General features: G+C 34.8%; 2 protein-coding genes across 10 annotated transcripts in view; one reads left to right on the plus strand and one right to left on the minus strand.

The window, feature by feature from the left end:
• The window catches only part of DOCK7 (dedicator of cytokinesis 7), a 325,545-nt gene that overhangs the window by 157,047 nt on the left and 142,759 nt on the right, over positions 1-25,739 (plus strand). The gene's annotated exons all lie outside the window — the stretch shown is intronic.
• Positions 747-8,446, minus strand: ANGPTL3 (angiopoietin like 3). The gene is made up of 7 exons (XM_037827049.1): positions 7,879-8,446; positions 7,148-7,258; positions 5,616-5,730; positions 4,538-4,651; positions 4,034-4,129; positions 2,223-2,489; positions 747-1,853 (listed from the first exon to the last, which is right to left on the minus strand). Exons 1-7 carry the CDS (start codon positions 8,371-8,373, stop codon positions 1,669-1,671), a joined length of 1,383 nt encoding a protein of 460 aa, XP_037682977.1. The 5' UTR covers positions 8,374-8,446; the 3' UTR covers positions 747-1,668.

Consider the following 25,739-nt stretch of genomic DNA (forward strand, 5'->3'; position numbering starts at 1 on the left):
TATTAGATTTGACAGTTTTAGTTAGTGGTGAAATTAGAACACTTTTGGTAAAGTAGAGAGGATAGAAGGAACAGTTTTGTGAACCACAAAAAAAGTCTTTTTTTTTTTCTCAATCTGAGCTTTACATGGGGAAAAAATTAACTTAGTGTTCTTTTAGGAGAAAATGAAACATACTGTGTGAGAATTGGAAAAAATGGAAAACAAAAAGAGGAAGCAATTGGTTTATTAAATAATGAATTATTTTACATTTGAAAGCTTCCAACATTTTAGTGAAAAAAAAAGTCACTTTGGCATTCTGGCTCTAAAAAGTCAATGTAAATTAGTCAACTAGGGCTGTGACTCTGAAAACTATATCCTATTCTTGTTCTTTTGTATTTTCTGGAGCAAAATATTACTTATGTAGGATCTGCATGGATCATACATGTATCTTTTATATATGACATATATTGGAAATTTGACATACATAATGCTCAGTATTTGACTAAGAGGAATCACTATGTAATGATACACTATATTATTTCTTGTAGGTAGCTTTTTAAAACAATGATTTAGAAATAAATACTGACAAGTGATATTATGGTTAAAAATTTTGTTTCTTATAATCCTTGGAGATTTATTTAATTAGAAATAATTTAATTGTGTTTCTATTGTGATACTAATAAAATATAAGAATTTAAATTTCTGTAATATAGGGGACTTAGAATTTATTTATTGAATTTAAAAACATCACACATACACATCCATCAGGCTGTTTAAAACATTCAATTCTTTATGATTTTTAATTTTACTTGAAAACCTACAAAAAATTATTAGACCCACACCATGTCCAGGGAGAATAAAGTATTATTAAACTTCAATTTGATACTGTGAATACATTCATTCTTATTATAGTCTGAGATGATCACTTTAAAATGATTTGTTTTTACAGTATTAAATGTTAAAACATGAAATGCATACAGTATAGATAAGTTAACTATGTTTAGATATAGTGATACCGGATATTAAAGTCAATATGACTTAATAATCATTATCTACTGCATTTGTTTAAAAGGACATTGAACCTACTTCAATACAGAATTTCGTACTGTTTCATTTGACTTCATAAAGTATATCAAATATTTTCTTTAGATTATTTTATAGTAAAATGAAACTTCTGTTTTAAAATTCATTATAGATTTTCATATGTTCTCCTGAACTGATTGAATTCTAGTTTTAAAATTAACACTATTACAGAATTTAACAACTTTACAATTATCAGTCCTTTGTATTTATTCAAGTTTAGAATTTTAGCAAGAAAACTAGTTTCTTTAAACTAGGGAGTTGTGAAATCAGCCCCCAGCTGACTCTTAAAATAAGTCTTTTATCATATTTTTTATTTTAAAATGTTATTTAAAAATTTACCCATTGGTTATCATTTAGAGTTTGACCATCTACAATTGATTTCCACATCACAAAATATTTAAAAAAATGGCATCACACAAATTTTGGTTGAGGAAGATAAGTGGATTCTTGGAGATGGTGTGATAACAGATTTAATCTTAAATTGACAGTTACCTTAAAATAAAAAACTATTTTCAAGTCTTCTTTTTTGATTTAATACCAGATTATTAAACCACAGTAATTTAGGCTGAATTTATGTGTAATTTATTGACTTTAATTTGCCTCAATTCATTCAAATCTTTCCAGATTTGATGGATGGATCAACATTTTGGTTGATTTGATAGAATATAACTTTCCATTCTGAGATTTCCAACATATTCCTCTTCTCCTTTCTGGCTTAGTCTTTGCTCTTGGTTTGTTGTATTTCCCATTTAGGTGGTTTTCCTCACATACGTCATGCCACCACCAGCCTCCTAAAGAAGACAGATAGGCAATTTAATGGATACAAATGCCTATGTAGTTACAGTTACTGTATTTCCCACAAGTATATCTTCATTTCTTATGCATGTGACTGTGTTTTAGATGTACATATGCAAAATTTTAAATAATCTGTAAAATTTCATGTATACTAAAAATAGCTATTCTGAGGAGGACTAGAGGTGAAATAACCAGTTGAACTAGAATCAGATTAACAGTCTCGTTATTTTAGTTAAGAGATTTTTACCTATAAAAAAAGTTAATTTTGGATTCAGATTTTAAAAAGCTGACATAGAAATAGATAATACTTAGGGAAAATACTTTGAATATTTGAAAATAAAGTATTGATATTAGAAAATGGATACCTGAGTAACTTTCCGGACAGTTGAGATGTCTTTTTGCTTTGTGATCCCATGTAGAAAACACCAGTTCTTTGTGTTCTGGGAATGTGCTGGGGACATTGCCAGTAATCTCAACTAGAGATAGCGTATAGTTGGTTTCATGATTTCCCAAATGAAAAGAATATTCAATATAATGCTTGTTGTCTTTCCAGTCTTCTAGCTCAATTCGTAAAATATAATTTGATTGTCTCACTATGGCATATATCTTCTCTAGGCCCAACCAGAACTCTCCTGGAAAGAAAAGTGTCAAAAGTCTGTGGATTGTTAATTACAAATTAGTCACTGATGGTTTTTTTAGGGTGTTTTTTTTTATTGGTGTAGTAAATGAATTGTTAAAGTTTTGAATCCCTTGATCATTTTACAATCTCTTTTTTAAACAATTTTATTGGTTATACATAGATGCACAGTGAAAACTGAGGTGTGTTAATAAGCCTGCTTAAAGTCTGATTGTCCTTTCTAAAAAAGGATTTTAGACATGTTTCACATGTGAAACATAATAGGCTATTATAGATATTTTCAGGTCTGGCCATTGGTAGAATAATATTTCACTTATAAGTCCTTGTATATACTGATTTTACTGTCACTGATTTATAAATATTCATGTACTGTGAAGAGATTTGTTAAATATTCCCAGGGACTTGGATAAGAATAATGTCATTTTTCTCAAATATGGGCTTGGTATTTGGTATTTGCCTGATGTATATATGTTTTCTTTGTAGAAAAAGGAGGGAATACATTTTTAAAGCATATTAAATTAAAAAGCATGGTGCTTAACATTTCTAATTTTCTAATTATTTGGAATTAAAAATATAAGTAACAAATACAAAGAGATCTTGAGATCTCTTTAACTATCATAAACCTTTTAAATAAAGTATTTAATTTAAAAAATCAGTTTTTCCTTATTCCTGTTGAATTAGTCAGAGACTTCATTTCAAGGATTGCTGGTAAATGCAGCTACAAAGGACTTGCTTTCTTATTTGAAATGAATGAATACTTTGGACTTTACTGTTAGCCTTTTTAATTTCTGTATTATGTTCACACTTTGGAGAAGATTTGGAGCTATAAAATATATTAGTGAATATACCTTTTATGTAGGTTTTAAATACAAAATGTTTTAAATGATCTAATAGTATGAGAGTTCAATAATTTGATACAATAATGGATGGTTCCACTTAAGTGAGTACTTGTTTGTCATTCATCGATTTTTATAATGTGCTTTTCTGTTATTAATATTTTAAGTTGCTTATTTTATTTTTATCTTATTTGTGGTCAAAATAGAAAAATTTGCGTTAACTAGTTTATTTTAAACCTCACATTTTATAATATAATTTATGATATTTAAATAATTTCCATTTTAAAATTTTGTGCTGTATATCCTTGTCCCTTCCAACCTCCAAATAATTGATATACAAATTGTTAGTAAAACATAATCCCTAAGTGTTAGGGATAGTTCTCTTTGTAGCTCATACATAGGTTTTACCACTTATCAAAACCTATAGCACTTAAAAAACCTTTTTTTTAGTATTATAACTCACTGAATTAAATTCTGATAGCATAATTAAGAACAGATGTGTAATTGTGATAAATATATTTGAAATAATGATAGCTTTAATAAAGTGCAGTTACTAACAAATGTGTAATTATTAATAAGTTCTGTAAAGTTTGGAACAGTTTCTCAATCTTTGCAGCATACCCAATGCCCGTTCCATAGATAGATTCTTAATAAATATTTTGAACTTGACAAGTGAATGGGTGAATGAATGAATTCATCTTACCATGAAGCCTCCCAAAACCATATTTGTAGTTCTCCCAAGTTTCATTGAAATTTTGTGATCCATCTATTCGATGTTGAATTAATGTCCATGAACTACCTAAATATGATAAACAAAATTGTGTAGTTTTAGTACATGTTGCTAAATGTAAAAAACACTGGTTTTTTGGGTTGTTTTTAATTGATGGCTTTGCAAGTTACTTTATTCATGTTATTATGGTGACAAGATTTTATTATCTGTTATGGTCCCAAAAAGTTAAGTGAAATGCAGCCAATGAATTTGTCTTAATAAACTTATTCAGATTATTTTATAGGAAGGAAATGGAGAATGAATGAATACATAAATACAGAAATAAGATTGATAAATATAAGTACTATATTATAGTATTCATGTTATATATATTTCATTTTACATTTAATCAGAACAAAGATAGCAGGATTATTCTTGCTAATATGTAGGGAGTAACTTGAACTAATAATTGTCCATTTTCTCCTTAGGCTGTTTTACCTGATTTAACATCACAGTAGACATTAAAAACTTGAGAGTTGCTGGGTCTAATGGCATACATGCCACTAGTATGTTCACCTCTGTTATAAATGGTGGTACAATCAGCAGGAATGCCTAGAATCAACAAAATGTAATTACATAACATACAGTAAAAAGACTATCTTTAGAATTTGAGATTGTATTTGAGATTTTATGGCATTGTGGTGACTGTAGCCTTTTTGAGTAATGTTCATACTAAAGCATTTTTATTTATCAGGTGACATGTTCTGCAAAAACATTTTTTTTTTAAAGGAAAGTGATTCAGCTACTTTTAAACACTTTTTTTTTTTTTTTTTTTTGGCTGAACATAGGAAGAATATGAAGTGCCAGAAATACCATATAAGACATATACAGTGTGCTTGGTACCCAGCAGGCAGTCAATGAATGTATAAGAAAACTAACAGGAACCTTTTTTTGTATATGAATTGCAGAAGAAATAAATGTGTTTTAAGAGTATACTATTTTTGTTGAGGTTTGGTTGGAAATGGAGAATATCCCCCCTCCAACTTTTTTCTTTTCTAATGAAAATTTTAAAACCGACAGTAAAGTAGAAAGAAATGTCGAAGAAAACATTTTCCGCCTATATTCAACAATTGTTAACAAATTTGTCATATTTGCTTTATAAACACCACACATATACCCAAACACATATTTTGCTGTGCCATTTGAAAGTGATTTGCAAACATCATGACCTTTTACCCATTAAATGTTTCAGCATGTCTCTCTTAAATATAAGGTTATTCTCCTACATAACTGCAGTGCCATTATTACATCTAAGAATATTATTTCCATATTATCTAACACCAAGTCCTGACAGTTTTACTGTCTTTTAGTGTGTTTTTTTTTTTTTTTTTTTTTTAAAATAAAAACTGGGATCAAATCTAGTTTGACAATTGTATTTGGTGATTATGTCTCTACTCGCTTTTAGTCTGAAACAGGCCTGTGAATAGGGATTTTTTTTAATGGGAGTGTCAAAGATAGAGGCAGAATTTGATGAAATTTGATAGTTTCAAGAAGAAAATCCACCAAATTACCTTACCATCATATTCTACGTTTTTTGTTTCTTTCATCTGAAGAGATGGAGTAGTTCTTGGTGCTCTTGGCTTGGAATAAAGAGACTTTTCTGTGGGTTCCTGAATACTAGTCCTTCTCAGCTGATAAAAGAATAGAAATCTTTTAAAAAATGGTACTGGATATACGATTAGGGGAAATCTAAGTAAGTATATGCAATTTATATGCATCTTGTCTTTAAGTTCACAATATGTTACTGTTTTTCAAGTTAAGAAGGATAAACAGTGTTATCCAGATTGTACAGATTACCTGTTCTCAAACAATCTAATCAGGCACATTATTTAATGAGTTAAAAAAAAAAAGGTAAAGAGAGCAAGGCAAAAAACAGATTGGGAGAAAGGAGTGAGTCTAAGAGCTGAGACTGCTTAGATTTCTTAATCTTCTATTTATATGAGTAGAATATATTTAATATTCTACACAGTAACACAGGCGGGTATTAAATTTAAAAATTTTCAGTTGTAGGTCTTATCGATTCTCAGATCTGCCATCAACACATAGCAGATAAATTAAACAAAGCTGCTTTCTTGATTTTTGACCTGTAAATATATCTGCAGAGGTAGCAAATTGGCAAGTTTATCTGCTTACTTTCAATATATTCAGTGTTTCATTTTCTCTTGGTTTAGCAAGTACAGTTTTTTTCAATTAAAGGTTCGTTTAATTATAGTAAAAGATAAGAGAAAAAGAGTTCAGAAAAACAACATATATAATAAGGAAATTATGGGAATCAAAAGTAGTTGGTAAAAAAAAGTTGCCAAAAATCCTTTTAGGACAGTTGGTATAACCTACTAAAATTATGAGTCATAAGATTACTTAAATAATATTATGTTGATTTAGTGGAAATGCATAACAACATTTGTTTTATGGTTCCTGAGAGCAAATGTTTACCAGCTTATATGAGTTTGTACTGTTTTTGAAACCTCTTAATGGCTGTTTAGGAGTACCATTAAGTGATAGTTTTGAAATATTGTATTATAAATGAATGTTTAGATTTTGACAAAGCTTTAGTTTAAGCAAGTACTCTCTCCTTTACCTGCCAGTTTACATTTTAGATTAATTACATTGCTAGGTGTTGAACTTTAATTATTAAGTGCACAGTTTCTTAAAATATTAATTTTAGCAAAGGTTCATTGACTTCTGTGTACTGAATATGAGATTACCTTTATTAATTCAACAAATATTTATTGAGTACCTTTTATGTGTCAGGTAGTGTTCTGTTTTCTGAGGCTAGAGCAGAAAATGTGATGGAAAAAATCTCTGTACTCATGGAGTTTAAATTGTAGTGCAGATAGACAACAATGTAAGTAAGATATATATTATGTTAAATAGGAGTAAGTGTTAAGGAAAAAAACAAAAGCAGTGAAGGAGGTAAAACGTGGCAATATGTTCGATGCATTTGAGGAACAGCATAACAATTATGCTTATGTAATCATTTTATTCACTATCCAATTAAAGCTAAATTTTACATAAAAGATTGGACATACCGTAGAAATATCGACTTACCTGATTTTCTATTTCTTTTATTTGATTATGCTGTTGGTTTAATTGTCTGTATTGTTTTTCCATGGTCTGGAGGAGGTCTTTGATATTATTGTCTTGCTGTTCTACAAAAGTCTGGGCATAGATTGTAGGTTGGTTAAAAGTTTCTTCTCTTCCCACTTCCTTCTCTTTTGTTAAATTAGAATTTTTATTTATGATTATATTCGATTACAGTCTAATTTTTAACTATTGGTGGATTACAAAAATGAATGTTGGCGATCATTTTCCCCTGCGAACTTCTTTCAGATAGTAGTACTTTTGTTCTTATGTTTTATTTGAATTTTTGAAATTTAACTGATTTCAATTAATGAACAAATACAGTATTTTAATAGGAATAAATCTTTACCATTTACTGTATTACTTTTATCCAATTTAAACATGAATGACTTTAGTTTAAATTCCTCTAACTTTTTGTGTGCAGTAATTTGTAATACTGTAATAATTTATCTTTCTAAATTTTATTATTTAAGTGATTTGTATTTTTCATACACAATGTGATGTATTTTTCATATATTAATGTTATGGTTAACATAAAAACCAACTTGAAATAGTAAGTGGGAAATTTTATTTTCTGGAGGCTGTTTTCTTTGAGAGTATGTTTGCAACATAGTATTTAAAATAGCATGCCTTAGAAACATATTTTACAAGATCCACATTGAAAACAAAATCATGAACCCTCCTTGGTTTCTACTTACTTTAAGTGATGTTACCTCTGGGTACTCCTGAATTTCAGGTTGATTTTGAATTAAATTAGTTAATTGTTCCTCCAAATATCTCACTTTTTGTTGAAGTAGAAATTTTTCTTCCAAGAGGCTTTCAAGTTTTGAGTTGAGTTCAAGAGACATATTCTTCACTTCTTCATTTTTGACTTGTAGCTTGGATGTAGTTCTTCTAAGTTCCTTTTCTTCTTTTTTAATCTCATTGGTTTGCAGTGATAGGTTATAAAAAGATGTATCAAATATGTTAAGTTTTTGAAATATGTCATTAATTTGGCCCTTAGTCTTATGGACAAAGTCTTTAAGACCGTGCCCCAACTGAAGGAGGCCATTGGCTAAAATTTTTACATCATCTAACATAGCGAATCTTGATTTTGGTTCTGGAGATGCAGAATCAAATGATGAATAGTCTTGGCCAATTCTGGAGGAAAGAACTAGGGGAGCAATAAAAAGAAATAGCTGAATCATGTACATTTTTATCCTAATTATTCAATTTTCAAGCAATTTGGAACTAGCTTTTTCCTATAAGCAGACCTAGATTTCTAAACTGTCTATATAGTGCCATTTACCACATAAAAAGTAAGGTGGGCAAGTGAATATAGTTAATCATTAAACTGTGTAAACTTGTACAAATGTAACCTTTTCCCACATTGTGTTAGATCAATGCTAAATGAAATCAAAGAAAGGAGCAGCTAATTTATAGGTTATTTGAAATGGTATTATTGTATTTAATTTTGCTATATTAAAAACTGTACTTTCATTGTTGTGGGATCTGTTTTTATTTTTCATGATTTTAAAAGAGATTTATGAAGTCAAAATAAAGTCTTTTGAATTGTAAATTAATTATTAAAGTTGAGAGAAAAATTAATTAAGTATGCCTTTCCCAAATTGTATTTCTAGTTCTTTCATAAAGTTGAGAGAATTAAAAGAAATGTGTGTAAAACACTTAGAACAGTATCTGGCAAATAGAAAATTTTAAAAATCTTAGTTGTTATATCACATGAAATGAATTTTTAATCTCTGTATGTGTATATGTGTAGAATCGACTCTTACCTAATAGAAATATTTCTTAAAAATTACTTTTTAACAAAGGGGAAGGTTTTGATATAAATTCATTTTAGTTTAAATTACAGATTAATCAAGCACAATTTTACAAAATCCTTTCTAATATTTTATTCTTAGAAATGCCTCTTCCTGTTATAAAACAGAGGGTCCTCTCTTTTGATGATTTAGGATTAAGTGCTTTTGATTATAGTAGCTACAGTAGAGGTAGTATAATATAATGGATAAGAGCATGATTCTGGAGTGAGACTGCCTGAATTGGAATCCTGGCTTTGCTTTTCTTCAGCTCTGTTGACCCTTGGTCAGATTACTCAGCTTCTCTGTCAAATGAAGATAATATCTACTTTATAGGGTTTTGTAAGGATTAAATATTAATCTTTTCAAAGCACTCTTAGAACATTTTCTGGCATATAGAAAGGACAAGACAAATATTATGTATTAGCTGTTTTTCATAATTAGAAACAATGCGTTTATTTCTGTATTATAATATCTTAGGGGTGCAAATTGTATCTCATGTTAAGATCATGTAAATTGGGAAATATTGCTAGAAGACAGGTTTTCTGAGTTTTATATCAGTGTTTTGGCCTCCCAGAATTTTTTAAGTTCAAGGTTTTGTATGTTTTGATTAGTTTGTATATACTTTTTATAAGTGTTTGATACAGAACCATGGACATATGTCTGTTTGCAGCAGAAATGAAGAATACAAGTAAATAAAACAGAAATACTTTTACTAATGAAGAGGTAAAACAAAAATGTTTATTTATTCCTCATTTTTATCTTATCCTTCCATTGGTACGTATTATGGTATTATAAAAGTGTATGTTGAGCTAGAGAATAAATTTGAATTTTCTCCCTCTTCTTTAAAGGTGAAAGCTACAAGTGTAATCATTGGTCACGAAGGGCATATTTCGAAACTTCTCTTAACTAAGCTGTCTGTTCTTCTGGCTTAAAATTATTGATCCTGATAGTTCATGCACCTGCTAGTTGAGGGGGACTTGAGATGGTCACCTTCTCCCTATTAAATTATGAGGTGTTTATTGGCAATATCTGTATCTCTGTTTTCTTTATATTCCTTATGGTGTATTAGCACAATGCCTTATACGTTGTAGAAACACAATAAGTGTTTCTTAAATAAATAAGAGAATGATAAAACATATAGGAGTTTTTCCAAGCAAAAATCTTGCATATAGTAGATGAATAGGAGGTTCATTTTTAAGAGATGGGAATTTGAAGAGTAGCCCTTCCAGTTCATGACAATAACTGGAGCAAGCACTAATATCAAAGAGAAATGTATGAAGGAATTTCCTTCTATGTTGGTTAGAATACTAACACTTTTTGCACAATTTATGCAATTCCTCACATGTTACAGTGATAGAGGTTTATATAATTTTGTCTCTGGGTAAAAATGATGGATAATTTTTGTCTCATGCTAGTTTCATTTATTTTATGTTATTGAATATAATTAAACAAGTTGTTTGCCTACTTACGAACTTCCTAAGAGTTCCATCATGGGAAAATGTAATGAAAGTAGTAATTTTGTAAATGATTTTGTGTCTGCACTTTAATCCCTTCTGTTTGAGCCTCTTTGAATATACATTGTTAAAGGCAGAATCTAATTTTCAATTGAATGTTTCCACTTTAAATAGAACCCTAATCTGATGTGACAGTAGCATTATAATCATTAAAATTTTTATGCCAAAGAAAATTAACTCTCAAAGTAAAAGCAAAATGAACTACTAATCTAAGGATTTCTAGTTTTTAAAAACCAATTTACAAAATTTCTTAGCTACTTATTATTTTAGGACATTTAAGAGTCTTGTTTGACTTCCAAGCAAAGCAAAGTCCTTTATCCTCCCCCAGGTTGTGCAATCTTATGAAGATAGACTTCCAAATAAAACACAGGGCATTTTGGCTCTTTTGAAAATACTATTCGTTTTAATTTTTTTCCTTTTAACCGCAATCATTTGTTTGTTGTGGTTTTTAATGCACTTTTATTGAGATATCTTTGCACACCGTATAATCCATCCAGAGTATGCAATGAATGTCTCAGTATCATCATATAGTTCTGCATTTATCACCACAATCAATTTTAGAACATTTTCATTACTCCAAAACAGAGAAGAAAATAAAAATAAAAAAGAACACCCAAAACATCACATGCCTCCCATTCCCCCCTATTATTTATATGTTTTTTGTTTTCACAATCACACTGTCCCATGATAACAGCTGTATAGGTACACAATCATCATCAAGAATCAATTCTACTAGATTACAGTTCAACAGATTCAGGTATTTCCTTCTAGTTATTCTAATACACTAGAAGCTAAAAAGGAATATCTGTATAATGCATAAGAATAACCTCCAGAATGACCTCTCAACTCTATTTGACATCTCTTAGCCAGTGAAACTTCATTTTGCTTCATTTCTTTTCCCCCTTTTGGTCAAGAAGGCATTCTCAATCCCATGATGCCAGGGCCAGGCTCATCCCTGGGAGTCATGTCCCACATTGCCAGGGAGACTTACACCCCTGGGAGTCATGTCCCACTTAGGGGGTGGGTAGTGAGTTTATTTGCAGAGTTGGCTGAGAGAAAGAGGCCACATCTGAGCAACAAAAGAGGTTCTCTGGGAGTGACTCTTACGGCATAATTATTAGTAGGCTTAGCTTCTCCTTTGCAGGAATAAGTTTCATAAAGGCAAGCTCCAAAGATCGAGGGCTTGACTCATCAGACTGGGAGTTGCCAACACCTGTGAGAATATCAGGAATTCCCCAGGTAGGAAAGTAATATTTCTGCATTTTCCCCCAGTCCCTCAAAGGGACTTTGCCAGTACTTTTTAATTTTCTGCCCAAAAATACTCTGGGATGTATCGGGGTATTACTTTAACCTATACAGAATAACAAGATCTCATTCCCTATTGTAGACTCCATGTAATTATGTTGTTTGAATGAACTGACCATGCAAGTTAAGTTAGGTAGTGTGCTACAGAGAAGATACATTTTGTGCCAAATGAACATCTTTTAAATAACAGTTAAAACTCAGGAATAGATGTCACTGCTGTAAAAGCTTACAATCTACAACCTTTACAATAAGCCTTTTTGAACATTCTGTACTCCTGCATCGTCGAGTGCCCAATCTCTGCCATGTTCTATCCCCTGATAAATGTGTTCTTGAATTCAGTTAACAGCATTTGCCCAGTATAGTTTACTTACATCAGTGATGCCTTACAATATTTGTTCTTTTGTTTCTGGCTTGTTTCACTCAACATAAAGCCCTCAAGGTCATTCACCTTGTTGCATGCCTCACAATTTCATTCCTTCTTGTAGCTGCTTAATATTCCATTGTATGTATACACTACAGTTAGCCCTTCTGTTCACCCATCAGTGTACCCTTAGACCACTTCTACCCATTGAATAACATGAATACTGCCACCATAAAACCAGGGTGCAAATTCCTATTCATGTCCCTGCTTTCTATTCTTCCAAGTATATTCCAAGTAACAGGGTTGCAGGATCATATGGCAACCCTATACTTAGCCTCCTGTGGAACCACCACACTGTTCTTCAGAGGGCCTGCACCATTCTACTTCACTACCAACAGTTACTAGATATATCTCTCTCTCCATATTTCTCTGGCACTTGTATCTTTCTGTGTATTTTTTAAACAGTTTTATTTGCATACCGTACAATCCATCCTAAATGAACAATCAGTAGCTCCTGGTATAATCACATAGGTATGCTTTCAACACCACCATCTATGTGAGAACAATTCCATTTCTTCCACAACAAAAGAAGAAAAAAATAAAAGAATAAAGAATAAAAAATAAAATTAAATTAAAAAGGAGAAATAACCAGAATCCCATACCCCTCATTTATGTCCCTCTCTGTTGACATTTAGCTTTGCTCTATTGCCTTTGTTCTAATTAATGGAAGAATATTACAGTGTTAACTGTTAACTATAGACCCTAGTTTGCATTGAATGTATTTTTTCCCACTTACCATCCCATTTTCAGCACCTGCAATGTCGATATTCACTTGTTCTCCCTCATGTAAAAACCTTACATTTCTACATTTAATCACCATCATTGTCTAATCTAGTTTTTGCTAACTTGTACAGGACTAGTCTTTATCCTCTATCCTTCCTTATGGTGTCTTGCATGCTCCTAGTCTTCCTCTTTCAACCATACTCTCAGCTTTGTTCATTATACTTATAATATTGTGCTACCATCAGATAGTATTTGTGCCATCCATTTCTGGATCTTTACAGTCAATCCTGTTGAACATTCTATACTCCTTCAGTATCAAATGCCCAGTCTCTACCCTCTTTCTACCTACTGATAAGTTGTGTCCTTAACTTGGACTCTCAGAGTTTGCTCATTATAATTAGTTCATATTAGTGAGATCATAAAGTATTTGTCTTTTTGTTTCTGGCTAATTTCGCTGAACATAAATGTCCTCGAGGTTCATCCACATTATTATATGCAACATAACTTTATTCCTTCTTACAGCTGTGTAGTATTCCATCATTTGTATGTACCGGTTTGTTTACCCACTCGTCTGCTGATAGACATTTGGAATGTTTCCATCTCTTGACAATTGTGAATAATGCTGCTATAAACATCAGTTTACAAATGTCCGTTTGTGCCTAGCCTTCAAGTTCCTCCACGTATATACCTAGTAATGGTGTTGCTAGATCACATGGCAGTTCTATACTTTGTTTCCCCAGGAACTGCAAAACTGCCTTCCAGAGTAGTTGCTCCATTCTACATTCCCACCAACAATGAATAAGTGTACCTGTTTCTCCACATCCTCTCCAACACTTACAGTTTTTTGTTTTTGTTGATAATGGCCATTCCAGTAGGTGTGAGATGATATCTCATTTGCATTTCCCTGATAGCTAGTGAAGTTGAGCATCTTTTCGTGTGTTTGACCCATTTGTATTTCCTCTTTGGAAAAGCATCTGTCCATGTCTTTCACCCATTTTTAAATTGGGTTGTTTGTCTTTTTGTTGTTGTGTTGTAGGATCTCTTTATATATTCTGATATTAAACCCATATCTGATATGCGGTTTCCAAATATTTTCTCCCATTGTGTAGGCTACCTTTTTACTCCCCTGAGAAAATCCTTTCATGTGCAAAAGTATTCAGTTTTGAGGAGATCCCATTTATCTATTTCTTCTTTCATTGCTTGCGCTTTGGGTATAAGGTCTAGGAAACCACTTCCTATCACAAGATCTTTAAGATATTTCCTATTTTTTCTTCTAAAAGTTTTACAGTCTTAGCTCTAATTTTAGGTCTTTGTTCCATTTCAAGTCAATTTTTGTATAAGGTGTGGGATAGGCATCCTCTTTCATTCTTCTGGCTCTGGATATCCAGTTCTCCAAGCAGCATTTGTTGGATCGGCTGCTCTGTCCCAGTTGAGTTGACTTGACCACCTTATCAAAGATCAGTTGTCCGTAGATGAGAGGTTCTGTTTCTGAACACTCAATTGGATTCCATTTGTCAGTGTACATATCTTTATGCCAGTACCGTGCTGTTTTGATGACTGTAGCTTTGTAAAATGCTTTCAAGTCAGGTAGCGTGAGACCTCCTACTTCATTTTTCTTTCTCAAGACATTTTTAGCTATTCGGGGCACACTGCCCTTCCAAATAAATTTGGTTATTGGTTTTCCTGTTTCTGCAAAGTAAGTTGTTGGGATTTTAATTGGTATTGCATTGAATGTATAAATCAATTTGGGTAGAATTGATATCTTGACTATATTTAGTCTTCCAATCCATGAACACAGTATGTCTTTCCATTTATTTAGGTCTTCCTTGATTTCTTTTAGCAAATTTTTGTAGTTTTTGGTGTATAGGTGTTTTATAGCCTTGATTAAATTTATTCCTAAATATTTGATTCTTTTGGTTGCTATTGTAAGTGAAATATTCTTTTATATTTCCTCCTCAGATTGCTCCTTACTAGTGTATAGAAACACTATTCATTTTTGCATGTTGATCTTGTATCCTCCCACTTTGCTGTACTTGTTTATTAGCTCTAGTTGCTTTATTGTAGATTTTTATGAATTTTCTGTGTATAGGGTCATGTCATCTGCAAACAGTGAAAGTTTTACTTTTTCCTTTCCAATTTGGATGCCCTTTATTTCTTTTTCTTGCCTAATTGCTCTAGCTAGGTCTTCCAGCACAATGCTGAATAACAATGATGACAGTGGGCATCCTTGCCTTGTTCCTGATCCTAGAGGGAAAGCTTCCAGTCTTTCTCCATCGAGTATAATATTAGCTGTGACTTTTCCATATATTCCCTTTATCGTGTTGAGGAAGTTTCCTTCTCTCCTATCATTTGAATTGTTTCCATCCAGAAAGGATACTGAATTTTATCAAATACATTTTCTCCATCAATTGAGATGATCATGTGGTTTTTCCTCTTTAGCTTATTGGTGTGGTGTATTACATTAATTGATTTTCTTGTGTTGACCACCCTTGCATACCTGGAATAAACCCACTTGGTCATGGTGTATAATTGTTTTAATCTGCTGATGGATTTGATTTGCAAGTATTTTGCTGAGGAGTTTTGCATCTATATTCATTTAAAAGATTGGTCTGTAATTTTCTTTTCTTGTAATATCTTTTTCTGGCTTTAATCTTAGGGTGATGTTGACTTCATACAAGGAGTTAGGTAGCTTTCCTTCCTCTTCAATATTTTTGAAGAGTTTGAGCAGGACTGGCAGTAATTGTTTCTTAAATGCTTGGTAGAATTCACACGCGAAGCCACGTTATCCGGGACTTGTCTTTTTTTGGGTTTTTTTGATGACTGATTCAATCTTTTTATTTGTGATTGGTTTGTTGAGGTCTTCTATTTCTTCTTGAGTCAGTGTTGGTTGTTTATGCTTTTCCTGTAAGTTGTCCATTTTGTCTAAGTTGTCCAGTTTGTTGGCATATATTTATTCATAGTATCTTCTCGTTATCTCCTTTATTTCTATGGGTCAGTAGTTATATCCCCCCTCCCATTTTTGATTTTATTTATTTGCATCCTCTCTTTTTTTCTTTGTCAGCCTGGCTAAGGGCTCATCGATTTTATTGATTTTCTCAAAGAACCAACTTCTGATTTTGTTGATTCTCTCTTTTGTTTTCGTGTTCTCAATTATATTTATTTCTGCTTTAATTTTTGTGATCTCTTTCTTTCTGTTTGTTTTGGGATTAGTTTTCTGTTCTTTCTCTAGCTTTTCCAGGTGACCTGTTAAGTCCTCAGTACTTTCTACATAGGTATTTAGGGTGATAAATTTCCCTCTCAGCACTGCTTTTGCTGCATCCCATAAATTTTGATATGTTATATTCTCATTTTCATTTGCCTCGAGATATTTACTGATTTCTCTTTTGATTTCTTCCTTGACTCACTGGTTGTTTAAGAGTATGTTGTTTAGCCTTCATATATTTGTGAAATTTCCACCCTTCTGCCTGTTATTGATTTCCAATTTCATTCCATTATGATTTGAGAAAGGGTTTTGTGTAATTTCGGGCTTTTCAAATTTATTTGGACCTGCTTTGTCACCCAACATGTTGGTCTGTCCTGGAGAATGATGTGTGAACACTTGAGAAAAATGTATATTCTGCTCTTGTTGGGTGCAATGTTCTGTAAATGTCTATGTCTAGTTCATTTATCATATTATTCAAAATCTCTGTTTCCTTATTGATCTTCTGCCTAGATGTTCTATCCATTGAGGAGAGTGATGTATTGAAGTCCCCAGCTAATACTCTAGAAGTGTCTACTTCATTCTTCAGTGTTGTCAGTGTTTGCTTCATGTATTTGGGGACACTTTGGCTTGGTGCGTAGATATTTATGATTGTTGTGTCTTATTGATTGATTGACTCTTTTATTAATATGTTGTGTCCTTCTTTGTCACTTTTATTTGTTTTACATTTGAAGACTGATTTGTCTGCTTTAGTATAGCTACCCTGTTCTTTTCTGGTGGTTGTTTGCATGAAATATCTTTTTCCATCCTTTCATTTTCAAGCTGTTTTTGTCCTTGGGTCTTAAGTGAGTCTCTGGTAGATGGCATATAGATGGATCCTGTTTTGTTTTGTTTTTTTTTTTAATCCATTCTGCCAATCTATGTCTTTTGTTTGGGGAGTTTAATCCATTAACATTTAATGTGATTACATTAAGGCAATACTTTCTTCAGCCATTTTTCCTTTTGGATTTTATATGTCATATCTTATTTGTTTTCCTTTCTTTTTACACTTTTAGTTGACCTTACTACTAATCTTCCTTTTCTATACTCTTCTCCACACCACTCTCTTCTGTCTTTTCCTATTTGTAGTATTTTTGTAGAGCAGGTTTCTTGTTCACGAACTCTCTCAGTATCTGCTTATCTGTAATTATTTTAAACTCTCCTTCATTGTAGGATGGTTTTGCAAGATATAGAATTATTGGTTGACAGTTTTTCGCTTTCAGAATCTTAAATATCATAACCACTGTCTCCTTGCCTTCATGGTTTCTGCTGAGAGATCTGCATTTAGTCTTACTGAGTTTCCCTTCTATGTGATAGATCACTTTTCTCTTACTGCTTGCAGAATTCTCTCTTTGTCTTTGACCTTTGACAGTCTGATCAGTAAGTGTCTTGCTGTAGGTCTATTTGGATCTTTTCTATTTGGGGTATGCTGTGCTTCTTGGACCTGTAATTTTAAGTCTTTCATAAGAGTTGGGAAATTTTTATTGATTATTCCCTCCATTATTATTTCTGCCCCTTTTCCCTTTTCTCTCTTTCTGGGACACCCATAACACATATATTCATGCCCTTCATGTTATCATTCATTTCCCTGAGATCTTGCTCATATTTTTTCATTCTTTTCCCTGTCTGTTCTTTTGTGTGTAGGGTTACGGATATCCTGTCTTCTAGGTCACTAATCCTTTCTTCTGCCTCTTCAAATCTGCTGTTGTGTCTCCATTGTGTTTTTCATCTCTTCTGTTGTGCTTTTCATTCCCATAAGTTCTGTCATTTGTTTTTTTAAGCTTTTGAATTCTTCTGTGTGGACACTCTGTATCTTTTTTATATCCTTTGTTTCTTCTGACACAATTTCTTTCAACTTGTTGATTTTATTTAGAAGATTTCTTTGAACATCTTTCATTACTTGTATCAACTCCTGTATCTCAGTTGAGGTGTTAGTTTGTTCCTTTGACTGGGTCATGTCTTTATGCTTCCTGGTTTGAGTCATGATTTTTTGCTGGTGTCCAGGCATCTGATTTTCTTAATTGATTTTTTGGATGTCTTTTTCTTTCTTTCACCTAGGGTTTTCTTGTTGGATGGCTTTGTTTTCTCTCTGTTCCTCTCTCTTGTTGGCCCATTGTCAGGTTGGCTCGGCCCCCATTTCCCCCCAGAAACCAGGCATCCACAGCGACCTGCCTCAGGGATGGGGTGTAGGTACTGGGCACCACAGCAAGATCTCTGTGTGTGGTAAAACAAGTCTGCTGGCTCCCAGTGGTACTCTCTCTTTCACCATCCAGCAAGATCTGGGTTTGTTTTAGGACTCTGCTTTAACAGTTGGGTTGTCTGTATTTCTTAGCCAGAAAAAGTCTGGGTTTCCTTGGAGGGGGTGTAGACTTTCTCCTGTGGTCCTAGGATACTGTCTGGAGAGTCTTTTAAAAGCCCTTCAATTCCCTTGCACTTTCCATCATGTACAAGGGGAGCTTGATATGGCTGTGGGCTGATTTCTCAGCAGAAACCATGGGGGTGAGAAGGTAGTGTATGATGTATTTAAGATACTGAAGGAGAAAAACTGCCAACAAAGAATTCTATATTGGGCAAAACTGTCCTTCAAAAATGAGGGAGAGTTTAAAATATTCCCAGACAAAAAGACACTGAGAGAGTTTGTGAACAAGATACCTGCATTACAAGAAATACTAAAGGGATCACTACAGGCAGATAGGAAAAGATAGGAGAGAGAGGTTTGGAGCACAATATTCAGAGATGGTAGCACAATAATGTAAGTACACTGAACAATGTTGACTGCAAGTGTGGTTGAAAGAGGAAGGTTAGGGGTATGTAGGACACCAGAAGGAAAGATAGAAGATAAAAGACTGGGACTGTATAACTTAGTGAAACCTAGAGTGGTCAATGATAGTGATTAAACATACAAATATGTGTTTACATGAGAGAGAACAAATGAATGTCAACTTTGCAAGGTGTTAACAATGGGGTGGTATTGGAGAAAAAATACGGTCAATGTAAACCAGATTCTATAGTTAACAGTAACATTGTAATATGCTTCCATTAATTGTATCATGGCAATATACCAAAGCTAAGTGTCTGTAAGAGGGGGATATAAGGGAGGGGTATGGGATTCTTGGCATTGGTGGTGGTGTCTGACTTTTTAATTGTATTTTATTTTAATTTTTTTCTTTGTTGCTTTTTAGTTGTCGTTTTTTTCTTTCTTTTTCTTTTTTCTTTTTTCTTTTCTTTTTTTTTTTTTTTTCCTCTTCATCTTTCTTTGTGGGAGAAATAGAAATGTCCTTATATAGATATTGGTGGTGAATGCATAACTATGTGATTATACAGGGAACCATTGTTTGTTTACTTAGGATGGAATGTATAGTGTGTGAATAAAACCATCTAAAATATAAACAGAGAGATAGAAGTGCTGGATAAAATTTGGAGAAATGGATGCACTTATCACAATTGGTGGCAAAGTAGAATGGTGTGGCCCATCTGGAGGGCAGTGTGGTGGTTCAACAGAAAGCTAAGCATGGGGCTGCCTTATGGTTGTGCATCTTGGTTATTGGGTATATACTTGGAAGAACTGAAAAGAGGGACATGAGTGGACATTTGCACAGTGGGGTTTATTGTGTCAGTATTCACGGTTTGCAGTGGATGGAGGTAGCCTAGGGGTATATTGACTGATGAGCAGAATGGCAAACTGTGGTGTATACATACAGTGGAATATTGAGCTGCTACAAGAAGGTGTGAAGTTGTGAGGTGAATGATAATATGCAAAGTTCCCAAGAATTGAATTTGACTGCATAGGTTATCAGAGGAAGGCTTATTGTAAAGGTTCCTAGATTGTCAGCTCTTATAGCAGCTACATCTTTTTTCTGAGTTGTAATGGTTATTCTAAATTCTGAGATGTTGAACTCTTTGTATATAATCTGGTCATTCCCTGTAACTTTGGGTTTCTGTGTGACTCCTGAGATTCAGAGCCAGAGTCTGGCAGTTATGAATGTCAGCGTTACCCCATACAGCAATGTTAAGGAGTCTGAAGGAAGAAATCAGACTTCCGTTAGAGATATGAATGAAATGGACTTGTTTAGGACTAAGGTAAATTAGACTAAAAGATAAAGGATGATATTGACGATGTTTTTAAAACTTCAACTTCTGTGTGAGACCAATAGAAGAGATGTTTATTAGTTGCAAAATCTGTATTGTTTGTAACACATTATATAATTTAACTTGTTTGGTCAGTTTACTCAAACAATGTAATTACATGGAATATTGAATATGGAGTGAAATCTCTTTGGTTTGTACAGGTTAGTTTGAAGCCTCAATACATCCCAGAGTAATTTGGGCAGAGAATAATGATGTATTTGCAAAGCCCCCTTGAGGGACTAGGGAAAATGTGGGAATATTAAATTCCTCCACCTGGGGAATTAATGATACTGTCACAAGTACTGTGGACTACCAATTTAGAAAGCTGAGCCCTTAATCTTGGGGCTTGCCCTTATGAAGCTTGTTACTGCAAAGGAGAAGCTAAGCCTACCTAAAATTGTACCTAGGAGTCATCCTCAGAGAACCTCTTTTGTTCCTCAGAAGTGGCCTCTCTCTCCAAGCCAACTCAGCTGGTGAACTCTCTGCCTTCCCTCCTACATGAGGCGAGTAAATCTCCCTGGCAACGTGGGATATGACTCCAGGGGATGAGATCTCTTCCTAAAACGGGGAAGAGAAATGAAGCAAAATAAAGTTTCAGTGTCTGAGAGATCTCATATAGGGTCAAGAGGTCATTCTGGAGGTTATTCTTATTTATTATATAGATATCCCTTTTTAGTTTTTAGTGTATTGGAATAGCTAGAAGGAAATACCTACAACTGTTGCACTGTAACCCAGTAGCCTTTGTTCTTGAAGATGATTGTATAACTATGTAACTTACACTGTGTGACCGTGTGATTGTGAAAACTTTGTGATTCCCACTCCGTTTATACAGTGTACGGACAGATGAATAGAAGAATGAGGATGAAAAGTAAATGAATAGTTGGGAGAGACGGGGGTTATGGGATGTTTTGGATGTTCTTTTTTACTTTAACTTTTATTATTATTTTTTCTGTGTGTAATGAAAATGTTTAAAAATTGTGGTGAATGCAGAACTATATAATCAATTGTACATCATGGATGATTCTATGGTATGTGAATATCACAATAAAATTGAATTAACAGGAAAAAAAAAGGAAAAAGAATGTATTATACAGCCACAGTAATCAAAACAGCATGGTACTGGCAGAAGGACAGACATATATACCAATGGAATTGAATTGAGAGTTCAGAAATCAACCCTCAAGTTTATGGTCAAGTGATTTTTGATAAGAGTGCCAAGTCTACTCAGTTTGGAAAGAATAGTCTCTTCAACAAATGGTGCTGGGAAAATTGGATGTTCATAAGCAAAAGAATGAAGATGGACCCCTACCTCACATTATATATAAAGACCAACTCAGAATGGATCAAAGACCTAAATATAGAATGCGTACTATAAAATTCCTAAGAGAAAACTTAGGGAAACATCTTCAGGACTTTGGATGAGGCAACATTTTTTTAGACTTTATACTCAAAGCACAAGCATATAATAAATAGATAAATGGGACCTAATCAAAATTATAAATACTGGTACTTCCAGGACTGTTCATGTTTGCTAATGCTGCCATTATGCAAAATACCAGAAATGGATTGGCCTTTGTAAAGGGGGTATATTTGGCTACAAATTTACAGTTATATGGCCATAAAAGTGTCCAAACTAAGGCATCAACAAGAAGATTGCTTCCCTGAAGAAAAGCCGATAGCATCCGAACACCTCTGTCAGTTGGGAAGGCGTGTTGCTGGTGTCTGCTGGTCCCCGGTTGTGTTTCAGCTCCTCCCTCTCGGCTCCTGTGCATCCTTGCTTCTTTCTCCCAGGGCATTTCTCTCTAAGTGTCTGGGCATCCTTTCTTAACTTCTCTGGGACATACTCTGGGCTTCATCTTTTAGGTTAGCATCTCCAAACATCCTTCTGTCTGCAGCTCCAAGCATCTCTAAGCATCTCTGTTGGCTCGGACTCCACTACTCTCTCTCTTCCTGAGCCTCTTAAAAGACTCCAGTGATCAGTTAAGACCTGTTCCACTTTGCTAATGATGCCAGAATGCAAAACACCAGAAATGGATTGGTTTTTATAAAAGGAGGTTTATTTGGTTACAGAGTTACAGTCTTAAGGCCATAAAGTGTCCAAGGTAAGTCATCAACAATTGGGTACCTTCACTGGAGGATGCCCAATGGCGTCCGGAAAACCTCTGTTAGCTGGGAAGGCATGTGGCTAGCATCTCTTCCAGAGTTCTGGTTTCAAAATGGCTTTCCTCCCACGACATTTCTCTGTAGGCATCTGCTTGCTCCTGGGTTGTATTCTCTAAGCTGCAGGTCCTCCAAAATGTCACTCTCAGTTGTCTGGGGTCCTTCTGTCTGTGAATTCCTTTATACAATTCCATTGATCCAATTAATAGCTACCCTGAATGGGCGGGGTAACACCTCCATGGAAATCATCCAGTCAGATGTGAGTAGATTGAGTTGATTGAGTCACATCTCCATGGAAACAATCAAAGAATTCCAATCTAATCAACACTAAACTGTCTGCCTCCACAAGACTGCATCAAAGAACATGGCATTTGGGGGACATCCAAACCGGCATATTCCACCCCCTGGACCCCAAAATGACATGATCTTTCCATATACAAAATACATTCTTCCCATCAGAATATCACAGAAACTTAAGTCATTTCAGTAGCAATAGGTAATTACAAGATCCCATCAAAATCAGTTACAGGCATGATCTGTCCTAAGACAAAATTCCCCTCTGGCTGTGGACCTGTGAAACTTAAGTTATCTGCTTCCAATATACAAAGGAGGGACATTCATAGGATAAACATTCCCATTGCCATAAGGAGAAACAGTTGGAAAACAGGGTTTAAGGGACCAGAACAGTTCCTAAAATCTGCAGGGCAAACTCCATTAGATTTCAAAGGCTGAGAGTTATTTACAGAATGACATTGCATCCTTGGGTTCTGAGACAGTGGCTTTCCCACACTTTTCAAGGACCTTTGCAGTAGCCCTTTTTTCCCCAAACACTGGGGTGAGTGCTCCAACGTATTCACACATTGGGGAGACTACCTTCTCAACCCCACCCTCCTCAAACATCAGGGTGCCACCTGAACGCTGCGTCTCCAGGAGAAAGGCTCTCCCCTCTCTGAACAGTGGGGTGGCGGCCAGGCTGTCCCCAATCCCCTGGAAATGTTCTCCAACCTCTCTGGGGCCTGGGGTGGCAGCACTTTTCCTGAGCATCAAGGCAGAAGGCCTACCCTCAGCCTCTGGGGCAGACTCACCCTTTCCATGTGTGTGGGCCACTCCTCTCTCCCAGCCCGAGACCTCTTGACTCCAGACCTCAATCTCCATGGATGGCTCTGTCTTTGAAGACATTTTTCCTTCAATTTGTTCCTTCCATGTCCCTTCCAGTCCAGACCATCAGTGGCTCCATGTATACAGATCTCGCAAATATCTGGTTGGCTTGGCATGAAGCACACAGGGATCAAAACCGTCAGACAACAGAAGTTTCCACAAATCCTTTCTGGATAACTCTATGTCCAATCCTGGCTTGAACTGAAATGGCTGTCGGGTTCCATGTTTCGTTAAATTCTGACATGGGGCTGTAGCTTCTAGGGTCTCACTTTTTGGAAGCCCAGAATTTTCCAAACCATCTGTTCTAGTTTGCTAATGCTGTCGGAGGGCAAAATACCAGAGATGGATTGGCTTTTATAAAAGGGGGTTTATTTGGTTACACAGTTACAGTCTTAAGGCCAAAGTGTCCAAAGTAACGCATCAACAGAGTACCTTCACTGGAGGATGACCAGTGGTGTCCGGAAAACCTCTGTTAGCTGGGAAGGCACATGGCTGGCATCCGCTCCAAAGTTCTGGTTTCAAAATGGCTTTCTCCCAGGATGTTCCTCTCTAGGCTGCAGTTCCTCAAAAATGTCACTCTTAGTTGCTCTTGGGTGTTTGTCCTCTCTTAGCTTCTCCGGGGCAAGAATCTGATTTCAACGGGCATCTTCAAACTGTCTCTCATCTACAGCTACTCTCTCAGCTTCTGTGCATTCTTGAAAGTATCCCTCTTGGCTGTAGTTCCTCTTTGAAATGTCACTCTCAGCTGCACTGATTCCTTCTGTTTGTCAGCTCATTTATATGGCTCCAGTGATTTAATTTAGACCCACCCTGAATGGGTGGGATAACACCTCCGTGGTAATTATCCAATCAGAGCATCACCCACAGTTGGGTGGGGCGCATCTCCACGGAAACACTCAAAGAATTACAATCTAATCAACACTGATACATCTGCCCACACAAGACTAAATCAAAGATAATGGCATTTTGGGGGACATAATGCATTCAAACCGGCACACTATCAGTTTCTGGTTTCTTTGTATCCAAGAGTTCAATTCTCAGCTTATCTCTGTCCTGTAGCATTTTACTGTAAGCTGCAACAAGAAGCCAGGCTATGTCTTCAACTTTTAGTTTTGAAATCTCATCAGCTATGTATCCCAGCTCATCATTTTCAAATTCTTCATTCCGTCTGACACCAGGACTCAGTTTTGCCAAATTCTCTGCCACTTTAAAACGAGGATCGCCTTTCTTCCAGTTTGCAATGACAAATTCATCATTTCTTTTCAAGGCCTCATCAGAAGTATCTTTAGAGTTCATATTTCTACAACAGTCTCTTCAAAGCAGCCTTGACCTTTGCCATCAAGCTTCTCACAGTTCTTCCAGAATCTTCTCCTTAACCATTTCAAAAGCCATTCCAACATGATTGGTATTTGCAAACTCAGCAGGACCCCACTTCTCTGGTACCAAAATCTGTTCTGGTTGCTAATGCTGCCAGAATGCAAAACACCAGAAATGGATTGGCTTTTATAAAAGGGGTTTATTTGGTTACAGAGTTAGGGTCTTAAGGCCATAAAGTGTCCAAGATTAAGGGATCAGCAATCAGGTGCTTTTACTGGTAGATGGCCAGTGGTGTCTGGAAAACCTCTGTTAGCTGGGAAGGCACATGGCTGGTATCTGTTCCGGACTTCTGGTTTCAAAATGGCTTTCTCCCATGATGTTTCTCTCTAGGGATCTGCTTGCTCCTGGGTTACGTCTTCTGTAAGCTGCAGCTCCTTCAAAATGTGACTCTCAGTTGCTCTGAGGTCCTTCTGTGTGTGTGAACTCCTTTATACAGCTCCAGTGATCCAATTAACACACACCCTGAATGGGTGGGGTAACACTTCCATGGAAATCATCCAATCAAACTTTTCACTCACATTTGATTGAGTCACTGAAACAATCAAAGAATTCCAATCTAATCAACACTGATACATCTGCCTCCACAGGATTGCATCAAAGAACAAGGCAGTTTGGGGGACATAACACATCCAAACCTGCACAAGACCCAGCTTGAATGGGTGGTGCCACACCTCTATGGAAATAATCTAATCAAAAGGTTTTACCCATAGTTGAGTGAGTCACATGTCCATGGAAA

The sequence above is a fragment of the Choloepus didactylus genome, chromosome 2 (assembly GCF_015220235.1).
Source record: "Choloepus didactylus isolate mChoDid1 chromosome 2, mChoDid1.pri, whole genome shotgun sequence".
NCBI classification, from domain to species: domain Eukaryota; kingdom Metazoa; phylum Chordata; class Mammalia; order Pilosa; family Megalonychidae; genus Choloepus; species Choloepus didactylus.